General features: G+C 47.2%; 1 protein-coding gene across 1 annotated transcript in view; it reads right to left on the reverse strand.

Moving 5' to 3' along the window:
* The window catches only part of LOC146822633 (dynein axonemal heavy chain 5-like), a 971,002-nt gene that overhangs the window by 160,245 nt on the left and 791,567 nt on the right, over window positions 1–19,190 (reverse strand). Inside the window, exons 71-72 of the mRNA XM_085606815.1 lie at window positions 3,815–4,162; window positions 1,070–1,258 (exon numbers count right to left, since the gene is read on the reverse strand). Coding sequence (XP_085462941.1) covers window positions 1,070–1,258; window positions 3,815–4,162 — 537 coding nt within the window. The remainder of the gene's footprint in view (window positions 1–1,069; window positions 1,259–3,814; window positions 4,163–19,190) is intronic.

Below are 19,190 nucleotides of genomic sequence, written 5' to 3' on the forward strand. Positions count from 1 at the left end.
GGCGCGGCCGTGGGGCCTGGCACCATACTTTTTCTGCCCCACACCCATGCCCCCTCTGCCCCTGTCTTCACTTGTTCTTCATCCGTGCACCACGGGGGTGTCTTCCTTGTAACGTCTTCCATATATGGAGGAGCTCTGTGTTGATTTTCTTTTTATCACTGTCTTCACAGTTGTTATTGTTTCTGAGGGATCATAGATACTGCAGTCGGATTTTTTTCTGTATCTGTTACATGCTTGCTTGCTGTATGTGCAAAAACCCAATAAAGAATAGAGATATAAAAAAAAGTTAAGAAATTGACAAGAGAGCCAACTAATGATAAGCAATGGGCTGACCTAAAACCTACTATAACTATTGGTTTTGCTCAAAACAGGCCTTATACAACAGACGAGACCTAAAACGAAAATGCCACTGTTTGAAATGCACATTGTAATTCTAGAATATTACGGTCTGTAATCTAAATGTCATCCTGAACAGCAAGCCATCATCCTTCCCACAGAGGTTAGTATAGCTGGCGGCAACAGTTTGACACATTTCATGGACATTTTCCATGGCGGCTGACACAAATCCCAAAGTTCCAGCAATGACACGTGCACGCAAAAGAAAAAACATTTATTTGACGTGCTTATTTAAGCAATTATAAAAATGCATCTCAAAACACATTTCGTGCGAGTAAACAGTAATTATATACATTTTGTGCAAGCTAATTTCCACAAGAATTGGTACAATGCATTCGCATGTTAAATTCATGCATCAAACCCCCCACCCACACCAAGAGTTCATTCTTTCTGTTGAACACCGCTTATGTCTACAGTCACTGCTGTGACCACTGATGAGTTTACACGACGTCACCACGGTGGCACTGTGCCAGTTGAAGTGTGCTGACGAGCATTTCTCTGCCCCTCAGTCTTACTTCCAGAGTCACCCAGGATTGTATCACATGGTATTCTTGGGGGACACCGAGAGCAGGGATTAGTAAACAAAAGAACGAATGGTCATGTAGGCGAACCCCACAATAATCTCATGACATGCATGTTCGCTTTATCTTTTAGTGCCTGGGAATGTGCCTACCTCATGAGGGATATAGTCGGGCGGCAATTTCTCCAACATCTCATCGGCGAGGCGCTGCACAACTGCTTCCCTGGTTTCGCCTCCGCCGCCACCACTGTCCTTGGGCTGGATGTTAACGATTGTGCTTAGCGTCTCATTAGCCATATTGGTCTGATATGTTATGTCGGCGTTTCCATGAAGGCCAAACACCTAAACATTTTGGAATATACACACAAAATATCATTCGATTCAGCAAAGCCTTCAATCCATACGGATGGCAAGCAGAGGTACATCCACAAACAGTTACAGGTATTATTTCACATCAACTCTTTGTTGTTCCTACAGCTCCTAGCCCCCTCGCTCCCAGTATCCCAACCCACTTGGAATCATGCTCACTAGCAAAGCGCTTCTGGCTTCAGCTCATGGGAGTGGCCAGAGGAAGGGCAGTGGCGTCGACCTGTCCCTTCCATCAATGAAAAGCGGTGGCTGAGCTCTAGGTGGCATCATAGTATTCCAAGACCTTGACACACATCCTGTATTCTACTTGACGTATCATGATCACTACTGTCCCTACCTCAACTTAATAGTAAGACCCCTGAACCCTAGCAGACAGACAGCGATATAGATTATTCCCACATTCCCAATTCAAGCTTTGAGAAAGCTCTAGGCTAAATGGTCATGCAAAGCGAAACGTGTCGGCTGTGCATTAATAAACTAATGTTTTTTATGTACCTTGCACCCATCTAATTCATCTCTAAATTATTTTTATGTAGAGTCTTGATCCCAACTAATGTACCCACACTTAGAGGATATGAGGCTGTTGCGTGTGTTCTCTTGGATAACAAACTTTCTGTTACTGTGAACAACTTGTGAGTTACTAGGAATTAAACAGCAATGTCTAACAGTAGGTCAGGGTCTCTGAGGGACATCTGGTGGAATGTACAGACCAGTTAGAGGTGTCCGAAAGGGAGTCAAGAGCTGGATGAAGTAACTAATGACAAAAAAGGGTATCTGAAGGCTAGCTGGGCCATAAGGCCTCTGAGGGTACACTGGGTGATTCAGGTAATTTCACAGCAGGCTGGGGGTGTTTCAGAGTGAGCTGCGGGTGTCTCAAGGCAGATCGAAGACTTTTACAGCCTGGCATACAGTCTCCGAAGCCCTGTTGGCCCAGTCTGAGGCATCCCAAGGGTCTCTGTGGGCTATCAGGGGGTGCCAAAGGAACAGCAGTGGTTGTATGATAGACATCTTTGGGGCATTGAGGGTGAGATGACAGTCACGATTGGATATCTGCAGGTGGCCAAGGTTCATTTGGGCTTCTGTGAACCTTTCTGAGGAGAGGTGGAAGGTGTTTATGAACTAGCTGTGGCTGTTTGGAGGGTGGCTGAGGGCTTCTGCGCTCCAGCTAGTTGTGTCTGAATGAAAGCTGATGCTTAGTGATAGTTGGCAACGGCGCTCTAAAGCCAGCCACGGGTCTCTTCGAGTCGTCCATCTGAGGCGTGTAGAACCACCTGTGTGTGACTGAGGGCAGGCTGCGATCCTGAAAGGACCTGCTGGTGTTTTCTGGAAGTGCATGTAGCGCCTCTGAGAGAAGGGCAGAGCTGTTCAAGTAACCGCTGTGGGTAACGGAGATCAGACTCAGCAGACTAGTAGCAAGAACAGACAGGAAACAAGTCTCAGATGAGCCATGACAACTTTTGGTAGTTTCCACTCCTTCCCTTCCCCTAATCCCCCTGCAGCACGTACGTTGCTACTGAAAGGCTACGGGTGGGACAAGGGTTCAACCTTGACGTTTCATCAGAGGCCAGAGTTCGGTGTCAATTCTGCGACCCCAGGCATTCTGGTGAATTGGCATCTGTGCATATAAACATGAAGGACACAAGCGGGTGCAGTTTCAAGGGTTCCCTTCCTGCTCCCAGCTTGTGTTCAACCGCCTGTTGGAAAAATTCCTCCTTCAATTATTTTTTTTTATCAGAATGATTCATACGGTTTTTAATAAGCAGTGTTCAGCTTTATGATCAGCCTTTGCTCCTATTTCATTTTTGAATCTCCTGCCTGCAGGGTGTTTGCCAGATGTATGGGATGCATTTACATAGCGCCAATATATGAGCATAATGCAAAGCTTATCAGTTAGACTTTCAAAAATGAAACCATGAATAAAGCACTGAGAAGACAGACTTTGTTTTTTGTGCACTCGTTCTATTTGCTGACTGGACATAATTTACATTTTTGCGTACTGTTGCTTTGTTATTTAAGCCTCATATTTTATTTTTATTACTTCAAGCAATATCATATTTATTCATAGATTTATTATCTGTATTAGAATTTACCACGATGGAAGGTGAAATCACAGAGCAAGATTAGTTCACAGCTGCAATGCAGCAGTGTTTGATTAGCATTTTATTTCAAAATGTCTGGATTTGATTTTTTAAAGAATATTATTCTCCATCATTCACGTACATTTGAAGGTTTAGTCAAGAATTGATACAGTTATTATTTGGAGTTTATTTTGAGCACTGTTGGCCATTACTATACAGCGTCATACGGAATTCGGCTGCAGAGGCTGGCTTCATGAAGGATTCAAAGATCTCGGTTATAAATGAAATATGGAAAGTTTATCAAAGGCCTATAATAATTGCTTCAGCATTTTCCCCTTTGTCCCACTGATATATGAAGTTCCTAGCCTTAATACTAACAAAAGGCTTACTGAATCATTATTAATTGCTAATGTGAGTTTATTTAGCATGATTTTCGTATGTTCATCTTTACCTCTGGGGTATCCACCATCGGCAACTGCTCGATGTGCTGGAGATATTCGTCTATCGTCTTGCCTTTTGGGATGTTGTAGCCCTTGTAGAAGCAGAATTTGTCAGAAAACATATTGTCGCCAAACCATACTTTGGAGAAGGTGTTGAGAAGGTTTTTGTCCAGATCATCGGTCACGCGGCCTCCGTATTGCACCTCTCCGAGCATGTATCGAACACAGCTCCAGTTCACCCCACGCTTTATGTCAACCTCGTCCAAATGGTTCTGCACAAACTGGACACTGGCGGCAAAGTCTGCTTGGTTGAACTCATAAGGAATATTCCATCCCAAAGGGCCAAACTTTCGCCGTTCCTGTGAAAGTGGACAAAAGAGTACGGTGATCTTAATTGCCATATAACAATAACATGCCATAAAAATAAGCATTCCATGAGTGTTTAAGCATTAAAGAGTTACTGACACAAATGATGTACGGTCACAAATGTGCACAGGACTGTATAAAGTGCATTTGGGCAGGCTGAAGGCATGAAGAGAAGCACAGACTTTAGCATTACCTATGTGGGCCGTCATTGCGGTTTAGGGGTAGGTCCGCCTCCCTCCAGGGATGGACTTCCCATGATGCAATGCATGGTGATGACGAGCTGAGGGTTCCTTTAGCAGGAAAACTACGCCCATGGGACCCACTAGCTGACTTTAGCAGTAGGCTTGCAGGATGAACCTCTTAGCATGGTACCAAATACCAATGTGTCATCAGAGAGTCAGCTCAATGAGGACAGGAATCGTCCACTAACGCTGAGTGTGGGGTTTAGCTTCAGATTTTCCGACAATCAAGCTGGCATATCATAAAAATGAGCATGTTGTGAGAAGCAGAGCACAAGGTGGGCTTAAGGGCCAGTGGAAAGGGAAGTGAGTGTGGGTTGTGAGGGGTACTTAAGACACAGTATTTTGTAAAATAACCATGCTTTAAGATCTCCAAAATAGAGACGAGAGTGTGTGTGTTTGTCTGAGTGAGTATTTAAAAATCCCAGCTGAAATCCGATAGGCCCCTTATACACGAATAAAAGCTCCTGTACCCAACTATTTATTAAATAGTACATTTATTACGGAGATGTAATACCCTAACCCCCCCCCCCCCGCCCCCCCCGAAGCTACACCCCTGATCACATGTAGAGAGCAACTTTGCTGGTTCCAATGTGAGTAGTGTTTACAGGAGGCATTAGCAGATGGCCCTGAAACTCACTGGGCTGCGGTGGAGATCTGAAACATACACGGTCATTGGCGTGGAGTGCCGTGCACCCTGACTGGAGAGTAGCCGTGCAGCCCCCTTCCATCTGGCCTTGAGGCTCCCAGCCCATATCTCCATGAAGATGATACACCTGTGCGCCCCGCGCATGAAGCCATTAAGTTGGTATCTCAATCAATTTGCATCGCAAGATATCCAAGATTCAAGGAACCGAAATTCTAACTATAAACAGTGAGATACAGCATGCTTTCCAGGCCCCAAACTACCACCAACACTCACAAAGTGCTGTACTATTATAGTATTGTTGCTGACACATTCAATAAACAGTACTATGTTTCAGTGTAAACTTCCTAGTTAGAGCAATCAGCTGGTATTCACCAACAGCAGATGACGAGTTGATATTTTAGCAAGAGGGCAGCGATCTGTGTTGCTCTCAGTGGCTTTCTGAAAACCACAGTAGTTGTGATCAGGTAGTGATCGCAAACAATATATACTGTGTGAGCGCTAATATTGCACCTATTGCGCTGTTGTGTGACATTTTGTTGTTTTATTAGTTTGTAAGCTTTACAGTATTTGCTTCTTCTTTTACTCTACATATGTAAGTAGAGATTACAGTGTTGTTATTTTATCAAACACATAATAGCAGTGGCTGGACAATCTGTAGTCACTGCAAGTGATATAACCGTGTTGCACTATTTTTAGTTTACACTGTCACATCGCCTCATTTGAGCTAGGTCAACTAAGCTACACCAAAGAGTCAAGGAGCCTTTGGAGGCCAATGTAAAATGGGAGAGATGCATGAAGGTGGGTTGTTGGGAACACTCGCAATCTCCTCTTAGATATTGTTGAGTTATCACCGCAACGTCAAGCTCTGCAGGAAAGGTCGGAAGGCACTTGTACAGCACACTGTATGGAGTGAACGTTCACTAGGTGCCAACGGTGAGGTAACGCAGGTCTTTTAATACAAGGCTAATATGGCGTCTCCTCTTAATCTGAGTGAGCACCATGGCTCACATTTCAAATATTTTGAAGGCTAGTGATGAGTATTTTAAGGACTTGTGGAAGCCGTCTTGCTTTGCTCACCTTTTTCAGGGGCATTGCGGGTAACTGGATATTTGTTCGAACAATGGCCATAATATTTTATTTAGTTATATGTGGATCAATGTTTATTGCAAAATCTATTGTTACCACTGGGGTAGGTGTATTTCGACTGGTGTTTGATATTTGTGAACATTGATATATTGAGGGAGGATGATCAGCTGCTGTTTGGAGATGGCAAATGATATGATAAATTCAGCCCATATTTTAACAAACGGGAGAAGGCCATAGAAAGTGAATTATATATGCCATGGCGCACAGAGAAATGCAAAAGCTGATTGTGATCGAGGGAGTTCTCTGTGTATAATGAGTCAGGGTTTTGTGCACTTGCTTTCTAAATGTGGACATAGAAGGCAAATCTGCAGAATCTTGGATACGAAGTGCACCTGGGGCTTATCTGGATATATAATTATCTTTAGAACGTGTAAAATGTTGCCTGCCACAAATACCAGCAATCAATTGGTGACAGTTTCGATGTCTGCATCTTCAGTTTTTCAACTGACTAGGAAATGTGGCCGATGGCGCAACCTACCAGTGAGGGAGTCGCAGCTCACCCCAGTTTACTCCGTTTGCTGTAGCTGCACCTGCTCTGCCTCTGCATCCCCCACCATACAAAGCGGGGCCTGCGGCCTAAATTCAATCTGCACATGGCGCACAACGGGCTCTTCCTTAAAGCCGCAGCTGGGTGCATTGGCGTGTGGCCATCACAGTTGATATAGAACCTGCGAGCCAGCCGGTGCCCGCTCTCATTACTCTCCTGACTTGTGCTGCCTTCCCAGGGCCTTTGCCCTATGGAGAGGCCTGCGCGTGGACCTGGACAGGTCTCTTTATTGCGTGGCAGCCCATTGGCTGGTCCAGTGGGCATGTTTACTTCCCTGCCCCATCTGTGGGGTCTCCAAGCCCAGCGATGGGATTGCGCTGTTGGCTCCCAGCTGCCAGCTTTGTGACTCCCTTAGCAGATGACAATGATAAGCATCCAGCAGCCTCGTGCCCACTGGTGTCCGTCCTCTTCTCCATCCTCATGGCTCATAGGACCACCTGACGAGGGCCCTGGATATCATCAGAGCTTGTTGCTGGCTGCGCCCCTTGGGGGTGGGCAGGGTTTCTGGCCACCCCCGTGCTTGGCACTCTAGGACCAGCTCACCCTGCTTCTCCTACCATGGCCAAGAATGACCCTAAACAACCTCGACTGACCTTCAACACCCGATGAGGGTCCACAACCCAGGTCAGGGTGGATGCAGGCCAGGAGACTGGGCTTCCTGATATTGTGGTTGCGGTGGAGACAAACGTATTGTTCCCGGTGCGCACCAATATTCAGCAGATCAACGTAAGCTGGACACTCATGCCATTCGACTGGACAGTATACAGGCCAGCATAGACGAGCACGACGACCTCATTAAGGAGGATCTCAAGTTGAATCAGATGGAATCAGTTCCTGCCTTAAGAATATTCTAGTTGGCTGTGGACATCCCATAATAATAGCTGTGGCATGAACTGCTCCCAGATGATGTTTTTACCTGCTTTATACCTAGATCTACTATAAAAGGCAGGTTTGCCTAAGAATTATCTAAGGCTTACCACAGGCTAGAAAAAGAAATGCCCAGCTGGACTGCGGAGGGTAAAAACACAAACGTTTTTCTTGATTGTGCGCTCATATGCTGAAGATTATCAACTAAATATGTACTGGTTTAATTCAGGTATAACTAACAGGGAAATAGAATTTTTGGGATAAATTAATACGTGTGCTTAAAAACATGAAGGACAAAAGCGGGTGCAGTTTCAATGGTTCCGTTCCTGCTCCTGGTTTGTGCTCAACCGCCTCTTGGAAAAATCCCTGGTTCAATTATTTTTTTATCAGAATGATTCATACGGTTTTTAATAAGCAAAGTGTTCAGCTTTATGATCAGCCTTTGCTCCTATTTCATTTTTGAATCTCCTGCCTGCAGGGTGTTTGCCAGATGTATGGGATGCATTTACATACCGCCAATCTATGAGCATAATGCAAAGCTTATCACTTAGACTTTCAAAAATGAAACCATGAATAAAGCACTGAGAAGACAGACTTTGTTTTTTTGTGCACTCGTTCTATTTGCTGACTGGACATACTTTACATCTTTGTGAACTGTTGCTTTTTCATTTAAGTCTCATAGTTTATTTTTATTACTTCAAGCAATATCATATTTATTCATAGATTTATTAACTGTTAGTTATAGTTATTAATCGAATTTACCACGAGGTCAAATCACAGAGCAAGATTAGTTCACAGCTACAATCCAGTAGTGTTTGATTAGCATTTTATTTCAAAATGTCTGGATTTAATTTTTTAAATAATATTATTCTCCGTGATTCACGTACACCTGAAGGTTTAGTCAAGAATTGATATGTTATTATTTGGAGTTTATTTTGAGCACTGTTGGCCATTATTATTAGGGGTGGGCGGAATTTGCGAAAGCGACTTTCACAAATTATCGCGAAAATGTTCAAAATTATCGCAAACAAGCGGAAATATCGCGAAGATGCGGAAGTTTTTTTCCCGCATGTTCGCGAGATTTTCTGCATGGTTGCGGGTCGCCAACTTACCTATGTGGTTGCTCGCGGGCGCGGCCATCTTGTTTTCAGTTGTCTCGCGGTGCATGATCTCGAGAAGAAAGACGTGATCGCGCGATGCATGACGTCACTGCGGGCGCGAACTGTCGCGAGACAGCGCAAATGGCTAAAAACAATACAACATCTCATGGAGAACGCGACCGGATCAAGAAAACTTGTCGGCGAACGCAGGGATTCAGGTAAGGCGATCGCGCGCGCGCGAGAATGTATTATTTCACAGCGCGAGCAAGAAACAAATTATCGCCAAGCTGCGGAATGTGGAAATTTTGACATTTTCGCGCTTTCCGCGGAACGCGAAAATGTCAAATTATCGCAATTTCCGCGAACGGAACGAAATTTTCGCCCAGGCCTAATTATTATACAGCGTCATACGGAATTCGGTTGCAGGGTTCACTTCATGAACCATTCAGTGATCAAACGGAAAGTTTGTCGAAGGCCTATAATACATTTTTTAGCATTTTACCATGTGTGCCACTCATATACAAAGTTTCGAGTCTTTATACAACAAAAGGGTTAATGAATAATTATGAATGTGTTAATGTGAGCAGAGCTGGCATGATATTCGCATGTGCATCGGCATTTGTCTTCCTTTCGGGACTCTGCAGCCCTTGCAGATGCATTATTTGCCAGAAAACATATTGTCACCAAACCATATTTTGGAGACGGTGTTGAGAAGAGTTGTGTCCAGATCATAAGCACACGGCCTCTGTATTATACTTCTCCGAGCGTGTAATTTGTAACAATGTAATATGTACAGGTTTAATTCGGGTATGACCAATAGGGGAATGGAAAATTCGAGCTAAATTTCTATCTTAAGGGAGAGCGTCGCCGGTTGCCAACCAAGGTGGCTGCCTAGTTCCGGGCCTCCTTTCCTCAGCCTGACAAATCCTTGAAAACATCCTGTCTACACGCCCGATGACTTGGCCTATGGGCGAGGGAGTCATAGCTCGCCACGGCCTGCTCTGTTTGCTGCAGCCATGCCTACTCCGCCTCTGCATCGCCCACCATCCAAAGTGGGGACTGCAGCTAGAGTTCAAACTTCACATGGTGCACGGCAGGTGGCTTCCTTTGAGTCGTGGCCGGGTGGATTGACCATCATAGCGGGCACCGGACCGCTGAGCCCACAGGTTCCTGCTCTCATTACTCTCCTGACCTGTGTTGTCTTTCCATGGCTCTTTCCTCATGGGGAGGGCTGAGCGTGGACGCCAACAGGTCACTTCATTGTGTGGTGGCCCACTGGCCAGTTTGGAGTGTGCGTTTACTGCCCTGCCCCCTCGGTGGGGCCTCCAAGCCCAGTGGCAGGAAACGCTGTTGGCTCGCAGCTGTTGGCCCACTGGGAATGATGACCATCTGCATACAACAACCTTGTGACCGCTGGTGCTCTCGTTACCTTCATGGCTCGTGTGACTGCCTGACAAGGGCCCTGGGGATCATCAGAACTTGCAGATGCTGCTGACTGCATCAATTGGGGGCAGGTGAGGTTTCTGACCCAACCCCTGTGTCTGGCACCTTTGGCCCAGTTCACCTGACTCTCCTACCACTGGCAAGCACGACCCAAAACAACCTTGGCTGACCTTTGAATCCTGCAGATCAACCAGTGACCAGGTCAGGGCTGATTCAGACTGAGCCTCCTGATATGGTGAATCGAGAGGACATCACTGGGCTTCTGTTCTCCTCCCCATGAGCCCCTATCCGACCGATTATTGCCCCCTTCTCAATTATCAGGACAGGGATACGGTACTCCACCTGTCCAGGGAGAAAGGGCGCCTCTCCTATAAGGACATGGACATCCACATCTACGCAGACTTTTCTGCATCGGTACCGGAGGCTAGATGGGCCATCATCAGGGTTATAAAACTGCTCCGGGCCAATGAGATTTCCTAAATAATGCTCTTCCGCTAGGTGGACGCGCCATGTTCTTCACATCACCTATGGAGGCCAGGAGGGCTGTGAGGGCATACCTTGGGGAGCAGTGGAGGAAGCAGCAAAACACATCAGACCACTCCACGGCTGTGGATACATCTTCCAGAGACCTATACGACAATGTAGAATAACAGTCACATTTGTTTTCCTTCTGTAGGGTATTTCCCTTTCCCCTTCTCTTATTCATTCAGAGTCAAACTAGTTGATCCAGGTTCAACATCTCTTTTGAGATTCATTACTCCTACACTTGTTATTTACTTGTTTAGTTCTCCTACATCTCCTATTGCTGGGTTCAGGGAGAACCACTGACTTGCACTAAACTTGCTATATAAGTTGCTGTTCCTTTCTCCAAGTCACTTTTGTGACCTGGGTGTTTCTCGGCATAGCTTGAGGGCACAGTTGGATGCAGCGGTGGTCCGTGCTAGTAAGCACGGCAGGGCAGGCGGAGGGGGGAGTCGACAGACGACGGAATAGGGGAAATTAAATAAATAAATAATTCTGATTCTGTCATCTGTCGACTTCCACCACCACCCCATTCCACCGCCTCACCGTGCTTACCTGCACAGACTGCTGCTGCGTGGATGACACTGACCCACTTCTCCTGTGTGCTTAGCACTAATTGGGGTAAGCTTTGTACGTTGGGTACATTCACTGAGAGTTGGGAAAATCAGTGTGGGTTGGAGGTGAAGGGGAATGTTTGGCACTGATTGTGGTATGTCTTTGTTTACATGTTGGCATCTCATTGTACTAGACCTAGGTCAACCTTATCTCACGCACACGTTCTAAATCCCCATAGGTTTGACACCCGCCGTGGCACCAACACCCCACACACATCCCTAGACACCTATTACACCCTATAAAATTAACATATTTACCTGGAATGTTGCCACCTCAGAATCCTCAAGAAATGCTGCTTGATCCATGCCTATCATGGCATTCAAATTTCTTTGCTCAAGAAGACACATATGGATCCTGGAGAAACCCACCTGTTTGCTGACAAATAGGGCCCATGCAACTACTTTACCTCTAACATTACATACTCATCTGAAGCTGTGATCTTAGTTTAAAGGTCACTTACCTACACTTTAGACTTGTGGAATACCATTCACCTTTCCAGGTCGCTGCATGGTTTCCCACTTGCACTCATCAACTCCTATGCTCCGAATGTAAACGCCCCAGAATTATTTGACACTACAGCCTGCCACTATTGTCCCCCTAATGATTCCCACATTATTTGAAGTGGTGATTTTAAAATGGTCCTAGACTCGACTACCCCCTAGAGGGTGGGCAACCCGAACGGCCTTAATTTATGTCCACGGATGGTCTGATGGATGGATAGTGGGTGCTGAGTGATACCACCTCCATCTCTTTCAAATCCACGGTGCATGACTTACACTCCTGCATTGACTTTTAGCTACTCTCACCTACTGGCTGCGTGACATTGACTACAAGCCACTTACCATGGTGATTTCCCTAAGTCGCCTTGCTGGATTCAGTTTTTAAATCAGACATGGCACAGGATACTGAGAATTTTTTTCACACAAATGTGGGCTCTAGCCCCTTCTACTTGATAGTTTGGTGGACTTTTGAAGTGTATATCAGTGGGATATCTCTTTATTAATAGATGGGCATCCTTAAATCCCTTCAGGCACAACGTCATTCTCTTGAAACCCAACTGACTACTGCTCAATGGTAGTATGAATCCTCCTGTAACCTCACCCTGCTGGCTGTTCTTGAAGGGCTACTTGCACAATATAGAGAGGCTGCGGACTCCAAGATAGCCTATTTGGGAAAACACACTCTACTGACCAAATTGAGACCTTTCTCGACATTATCACCTTGGCGTGAGTGGAGGGTGGGAAAGAGGGATTTCCTCAAGACAATAATAACACTACATGCAGTTCTCCAAGACATAGATAGCTTTTCAGATGGCAAGGCGCCTGGTTCGGACGGTTTGAGCGTCAAATTCTATAAAGAGTCCAAGGACACCCCCCTGCCTTCCCCCAGCTCCTGGTGCTCTATCGTTCAGCCATAGTCACTAGAACCCTCCTCACCACTGCCAGAAATGCCCTCATTTCTCTTATCCTAAAGCTGGGAAAGGACCTGATCAATTCATGAAATCAAGACAGTAAAGTCATTGACTGAATCCTAGTTGATCGGCTCCACCCATTAATGCCAAACTTAGTTAGACTGGATCAGTCTGGCTTTAACTCAGCAGAGGCACCTCTGATAACCTGAGGCTCAGGGGTTCTCGGTGTTCCTTGATGCAGGGAAAGGTTTTAACTCTCTGGAACAGCCCTTTTTGTGTGTGGACCTTAGTTTGATGGCCTTTGGACAATTTTTCTTTGGCTCTACATGGACTTGACTGTCTGAGTCATGGTCAATGGCTGCCTCACAAGGTTGCTCAAGATCTGCAGGTGTTATGTTATGTTATGTCATGTTATGTTAGGGGCATTTGTATTGCGCACAGCTGCCCCAGCTAAGGGGCGTCCTGGCGCATAACAAGGTAGACATAGCCGCACCTAACAACAACGGAGAGAAAAAACAAGGAACACTAAGGGAAGGAAATTAGAATAGTGCGGTTTTTAAAGCTTTACGAAATGCCAAAAGGTCGTCCATCCGGCGAATCTCCAACGGGAGAGAATTCCATAGCCCTGCTGCTTTCACTCGAAAGGACCGACCTCCCATACGACTAAGCTTAAACCTCGGGACCACCACAAGTGCTTGGCCCACTGATCTCAGAGGGCGAGTTGGTACATAAAAAGACAAAAGATTTTGGAGCATCCGGGGGGCTAAGCCCTTCAGGATCTTAAAGGCCAGGCATAAGACTTTAAAATTGATTCTGGTTTTCACCGGCAACCAATGCAAGGAACGAAGAGTCCTGGAAACAGAGCAAGACCTGGGCAAGCCAACTATGGCTCTGGCTGCAGCGTTTTGGACGCGTTGGAGGCGGCTAATTTCCGCTTGATTTGCCCCTACCAGGAGGGAGCTGGCATAGTCCAAGCGAGAGGTTACAGTCGCCTGAACCACCAGCTGCCTTGTTGGAGGGTAAAAAAACTTCAAGACGGGTCTCAGGCCGCGAAGAACCCCATAACAGCAGGCCGCAGTTTTCTTAGAATGCCCCACGAAATTGAGAGCGGGCTCCAGCCATACTCCCAAGTTTCTCAACTCCATGACCGGAATTGGCACCGGCCCAAGCTCCGGTGGCCACCATCTATCTCCCCACAGTTCCCGCCCCTTCCCGACGACCATAACCTCAGTCTTTTTAGCGTTGAGCTGGAGACAATTTATATTCATCCAACTCGCCACCGCCCTCAGTCCACTCTGGAACCTGAGGGCATCATGCTCAGCATCCCCGCTGATAGTGACCGCTAGCTGAGTGTCGTCGGCATAAGAGACCATCGTCATGCCCCACCGCTTGACGACATCAGCCAGCGGTCTCACATAAAGATTGAAAAGCGTGGGACTCAGCGAGGAGCCTTGCGGTACCCCCAGGCCCAGAGGATGGAATTTGGACTGGTGAGGCGGTATAGCAACGCAAAAGGAACGGTCATCAAGAAAGGAACGGAACCACCGTAAGGCGGACCCACCAATGCCTATCTCCTCCAGGCGACGTAGAAGGATGTGGTGCGAGACAGTGTCGAAGGCGGCGCTCAGATCTAGTAATATTAGCGCCGCCGTCTGTCCCTCATCCAACACCCTACGAAGATGTTCCACCATGGCAAGAAGGGCTGTCTCCGTACTATGCCCAGCACGAAACCCATGCTGAGTATCATCCAGGATATTAGCTCGAATAAGGTGGTCGGAAAGAGCCTGGTTAACATGGGCCTCCATAACTTTTGCCGGCCAAGGTAGTAGAGAAATTGGCCGGTAATTCTCCGGCTTCGAAGGGTCCAATGAAGGCTTCTTCAAAACAGGGGAGACCACTGCCCGCTTCCATTTAGCAGGGACCATGCCCGTCGCCAGCGAGCTGTTAATAAGAGAACGCACTATAGGGCATCCCACAAAGGACTGATCTCGGAAGGAGACAGGCCTTAATGGATCCAGAGGTGATCCAGACTTGATTTTTTGGGCTACTCCGTCAAATTCCTCCGGTAAAAGCAGAGGAAGAGACTCCAAGGTGGGGAAACCCGGGACAGCCACCAGAGTCCCCAATGGTGGCCTCGTGGGAGAAAACGCCCGGTAAATAGTTTGCACTTTCTCCAAGAAGAAGGATGCCAGAGCCTCGCAATGAGAGGTAGAGGCCAATACAGGAGAAGAGGTTCTTTTAGCCAAAAGATCTTTAAGGGCCCTGAATATAGATTTGGATGGATTGGAGCTATTGCGGAATTCTTCCGAGTAGAACGCTGCACGAGCTCTACAAATGGCACGATGGTAGACCTTGACGGAGGTCAGATACAACGCTTTCTCAGCCGCATCATAATGCCTCCGCCACTTTCTCTCAGCCCGCCTACACGTACCCTTTAAAGCACGTAGGGTGCTGTCATACCAGGGAATAGAGTCTCTAGCACGAGTTTTACTGGCCATAATAGGAATCAATAAATCAAGTGCCCTAGTGATCCACTGACAGAACTGGTCATAACCCAGTTCAGCATGCTCCAAGGGTCCCAGTGGATCTGCAGCCAAAAGCTCATGTAGATCCTCTAATCTAAGTTTATTCCAATGCCTTCTAAAAACTAATCTAGGAGGAAGGATAGAAGGAGTCTCAGGTAAAGGAGCTTGAATGGCCACTAAAAAATGGTCCGTCCATCCCAAAGGTGTTATGGAAGAGACTGAAACTTCCGAAAGATTAGTAAAGAAGGGATCAAGCGTATGCCCTCCTACATGAGTAGGTTGGGCTACATTTTGATCCAATTGGAGGGCCTCGAGGTCAGCTAAGATATTATTAACTGCCGATATGCTCTTATTATCGAAGTGGAGGTTAAGGTCTCCCAGAATAGAAAAATTGGCACAGCCAATTGCCAAGGAACTAACGGCATCAGGGAAGGCTTCTCTAAATACAACATCACTGCCTGGGGGACGATAAACCACCATCCCCGAGATCGTAAACTGGGGACTAATCGAGATCTTGAAAGAGGCACTTTCACATCCAGCAATATTTAAGACCTTCCAACTGCAGGAGAAACTCGATTTAACAGCCAAGGCGATACCCCCGCCTCTAGTTGAGCGATTTAGTGTAAAGATGGAATACACCGGGGGGAAAGCCAAGTTAATAATGGCTGCATCATGTTCCTGCAACCACGTTTCCGTTATCGCGAATATATCAGGAGACTCCTCCTGTATAAGGTCAAAAAAGGCTGTATGATGTTGAACCAGAGACCTAACATTTAGACTAAAAATTCGAAGTGAAGGCATTACGCCCTTACCTCGAGGGACAGTAGAGGCAATTCCCTTGCGGATGCACACCGGGGCGCCAAGTGCCCAACTTCTGCAGGCACACCGATAGGGGCCACGCGGTGTACGCGACAGAGCTGTCCTCTATTTTCGCTGTTGTTTGCTTAACCCATCGAGCTTCTCACCTCCATGCTTCAAGAGAGACCTCTTTGTAGGGACCTATGATTCCCTATAGAAAAACAACAGGTGATGGACAAAATGCCGAACAATGTCATACATTCACCCCAGTTCAGAGATCTGGGCCTAAATCCTTCGTTATTTTGCTCACCATGCCATTCAAGTTTGAACCCAGCCATATGCAAATCAGTCTTGACCCTGTGCCTCATGGGAACAGTCCAGCCCGAACTGCCAAGCCAGGTCCTCCCTGAACAGGCAGTTTGGGCTGGACTGTTCCCATGAGGCACAGGGTCAAGACTGATTTGTATATGGCCAGGTCTAAACTAGGGAGGCATGGTGAGCAAAAGAATGATGGATTTAACTCAGATCTCTTGACTGGGGGTGAATGTTTTGATATGGGCTGCATTCCGTCCATCAATTGTGTGTCTTTTGTTTTCTCGCCCTAAGTGTGCCAGGTATGCCCAAACGTGGGTGGGTCCAGGGCTCACTGTGCCACTGGAATCAAGCTATCCTGGCTGAAGAGGGGTGGAAACCGGAAACCGGTCCTAGGATGCTTGTTTCCGGTCCAGGGAGGACCTGGCTTGGTAGTTCGGGCTGGGCTGTTCCCATGAGGTACAGGGTCAAGACTGATTTGCATAAGGCCAGGTTTAAACTGGGGTGGCATGGTGAGCAAAAGAATGATGGATTTAACCCAGATCTCTTGACTGGGGGTGAATGTTTGATTTGTTCTGCATTCCGTCCATCAATTGTGTGTCTTATGATTCCCTATGCAGTAGTATCTTCTTTCACTTTACGCTGACAATGTGCTGTTCTTTGTTAGGGACCCCGGCTAATCTAAGCCACATCATTCAAGACCTCATCCACTTCGGCAACTTTGCCAGCTAACGTATTAACTGGAACAAGTCTGAAATATTTCTGCTTACAGATGCTATGACCAAAGTCCCTCTGGACTTTCTGCTAAAATGGAGAATTGACGCACAAGTTACTACTTGTGCAACAATATATCTGTAAGAGACATTAGTTAGTGATAGCTTCCTTACCTTAGAATATCCCCAGGCGTCAGACTGGATCCGGAAAGTTTTGCTAGCAGTACCCCTGCGCGTCAGTAGGTGGCGTTGTGCGGCTCCGCATCCTTTGCTGGCATCGTAAGCACCGAGATGACATCACAGAGACTACTTAGGCGCCACCCATGCGCACTGACGTCAGTTCTGTACACAACTTTCCGCACCAGGAACGCAGAGCCATGCAAGAAACTGACCACTGGTGCAAAGAAACTAAGGACCTGAAAGGGATGACCTTAACCCTAGAAATCAGTTCCCAGAACGGGGAGGATGGGTGGGGTGGTAAGGAATCTATCACTAACTAATGTCTCTTACAGATATATCGTTACACAAGTAGTAACTTGTGCATCTGAAAGAGACACGTTAGTGATAGATTCCTTACCTTAGAATAGATACCCCAGCAATACCAACCCCGGAGGTGGGTCTTTGAATAGATTACACCAGAAAGTCACGGAGAACAGAACGGCCAAAGAAGCAGTCTCTCCGGACCTGACTGTCAAGGCAGTAACGCTTGGTAAACGTGTGCAGCGAAGCCCACATAGCTGCCTGACAAATGTCCTGCAAGGGGACGCCGCGTCCCAAGGCAGTAGTGGCTGCCGTCGCCCTGGTAGAATGGGCCCGCAGCCCCACAGTGTTAAATGGTAGCGGCAGTTTCAGTCGATAACCTTCCAAGTATTTGCCCGGCGATAATCGCCTCTCATACCACTCGATAATTTACCAATAAAAGAGGCAGGCGCCGGAGACTGGAAGGCAGGAAACAAGGTTTTATTCCGTCGGAGCAGAACACATCAGATCAGACAGCAAGGTATCGTCACGAGGTGCTCTAACCGCATCTCTGAGACCTGGTCTCTTATACACTGGTTTATTGCTTTATAACACATAGTACATTCTTGAGATTCTTTTGAAGTACGGGGGAATATCCCCTGGAGCCCCGGTTCAGATCCGATCCCACACATAGATACAGTAGAAGTTCCCACCCTACCCGCAGTGGGAGATGGCTATCGCGCAGCAGGGAATTCCGCTAATTCCCGGGGTGTGTGCAACTGGCCGGGTCTCAGGGGGTAGGGGCTTTGATCTACTGTAATCCCTTTGATGTGGGGTGTTTCCCTTACAGTAGGGGCAGTAAACTGCATCCGCAGGGCTAGGTGATGGCCTGGGACCAGTTCAGACAATGGGGCGCAGAGGAAGGGGGTTATCAAAGGAGAGGCATGACCATGTATGGGTTGTCGGTTGGAAGTGGTTCCGTAGCAGGGTCGCGCAGAAGGAGAGGGTTTATGGCCTGTATGAGAGAGCGGGGGTGGCCGGCGCGCGGGGGATGCTTGCAGCGCCAAGGGAAAACGCTGGCGGTCGAGAGTGAGCGGAGAGAGCGGGGTGCCTAAAATGGCGGCCGTGCATTCGTTGCGCGTGGTGCTGGGGAGGGGCAAGATGGCGCAGATAATGTTCAGTTTGCGAGCTAAATTTCCACAACAGGAGGCTCCTTCTTAGCCAATGAGTAACAGGCCAGGATGCAGAGAACGACCCACCGAGAGATGGTCCGCTTGTGCACAGCCCAACTTCTTTTGGAGCCCACGTAGCCAACATAGAGCTGGTCATCCACCCGGAATGTCGGGTGCGCTGCAGGATGAACGAGAGCGCACATTTTGGGGCCAGATGGTGGAGCCTCTCATCCTCTCGCGAAGGATGCGGAGGCGTAAAGAAGGTGGGCAAATTAATGGTCTGCCCGACGTGGAAGGGCGTGACAACCTTTGGCAAAAAAGGACAGTCCTTAAAACCACCTTGTCCGGATGAACAGAACGGAAAGGAAGTTTGAAAGAAAGACCCTGGAGCTCACTCACTCTTATCACAGAGGTGATAGCTACCAGGAAAGCCATCTTGAGATTGAGAAGACGCAAAGGACAGGTATGAAGGGGCTCGAAGGGAGCGCACATCAGATATGTCA

Source organism: Triturus cristatus, chromosome 5_2 (assembly GCF_964204655.1).
Source record: "Triturus cristatus chromosome 5_2, aTriCri1.1, whole genome shotgun sequence".
NCBI lineage: Eukaryota > Metazoa > Chordata > Amphibia > Caudata > Salamandridae > Triturus > Triturus cristatus.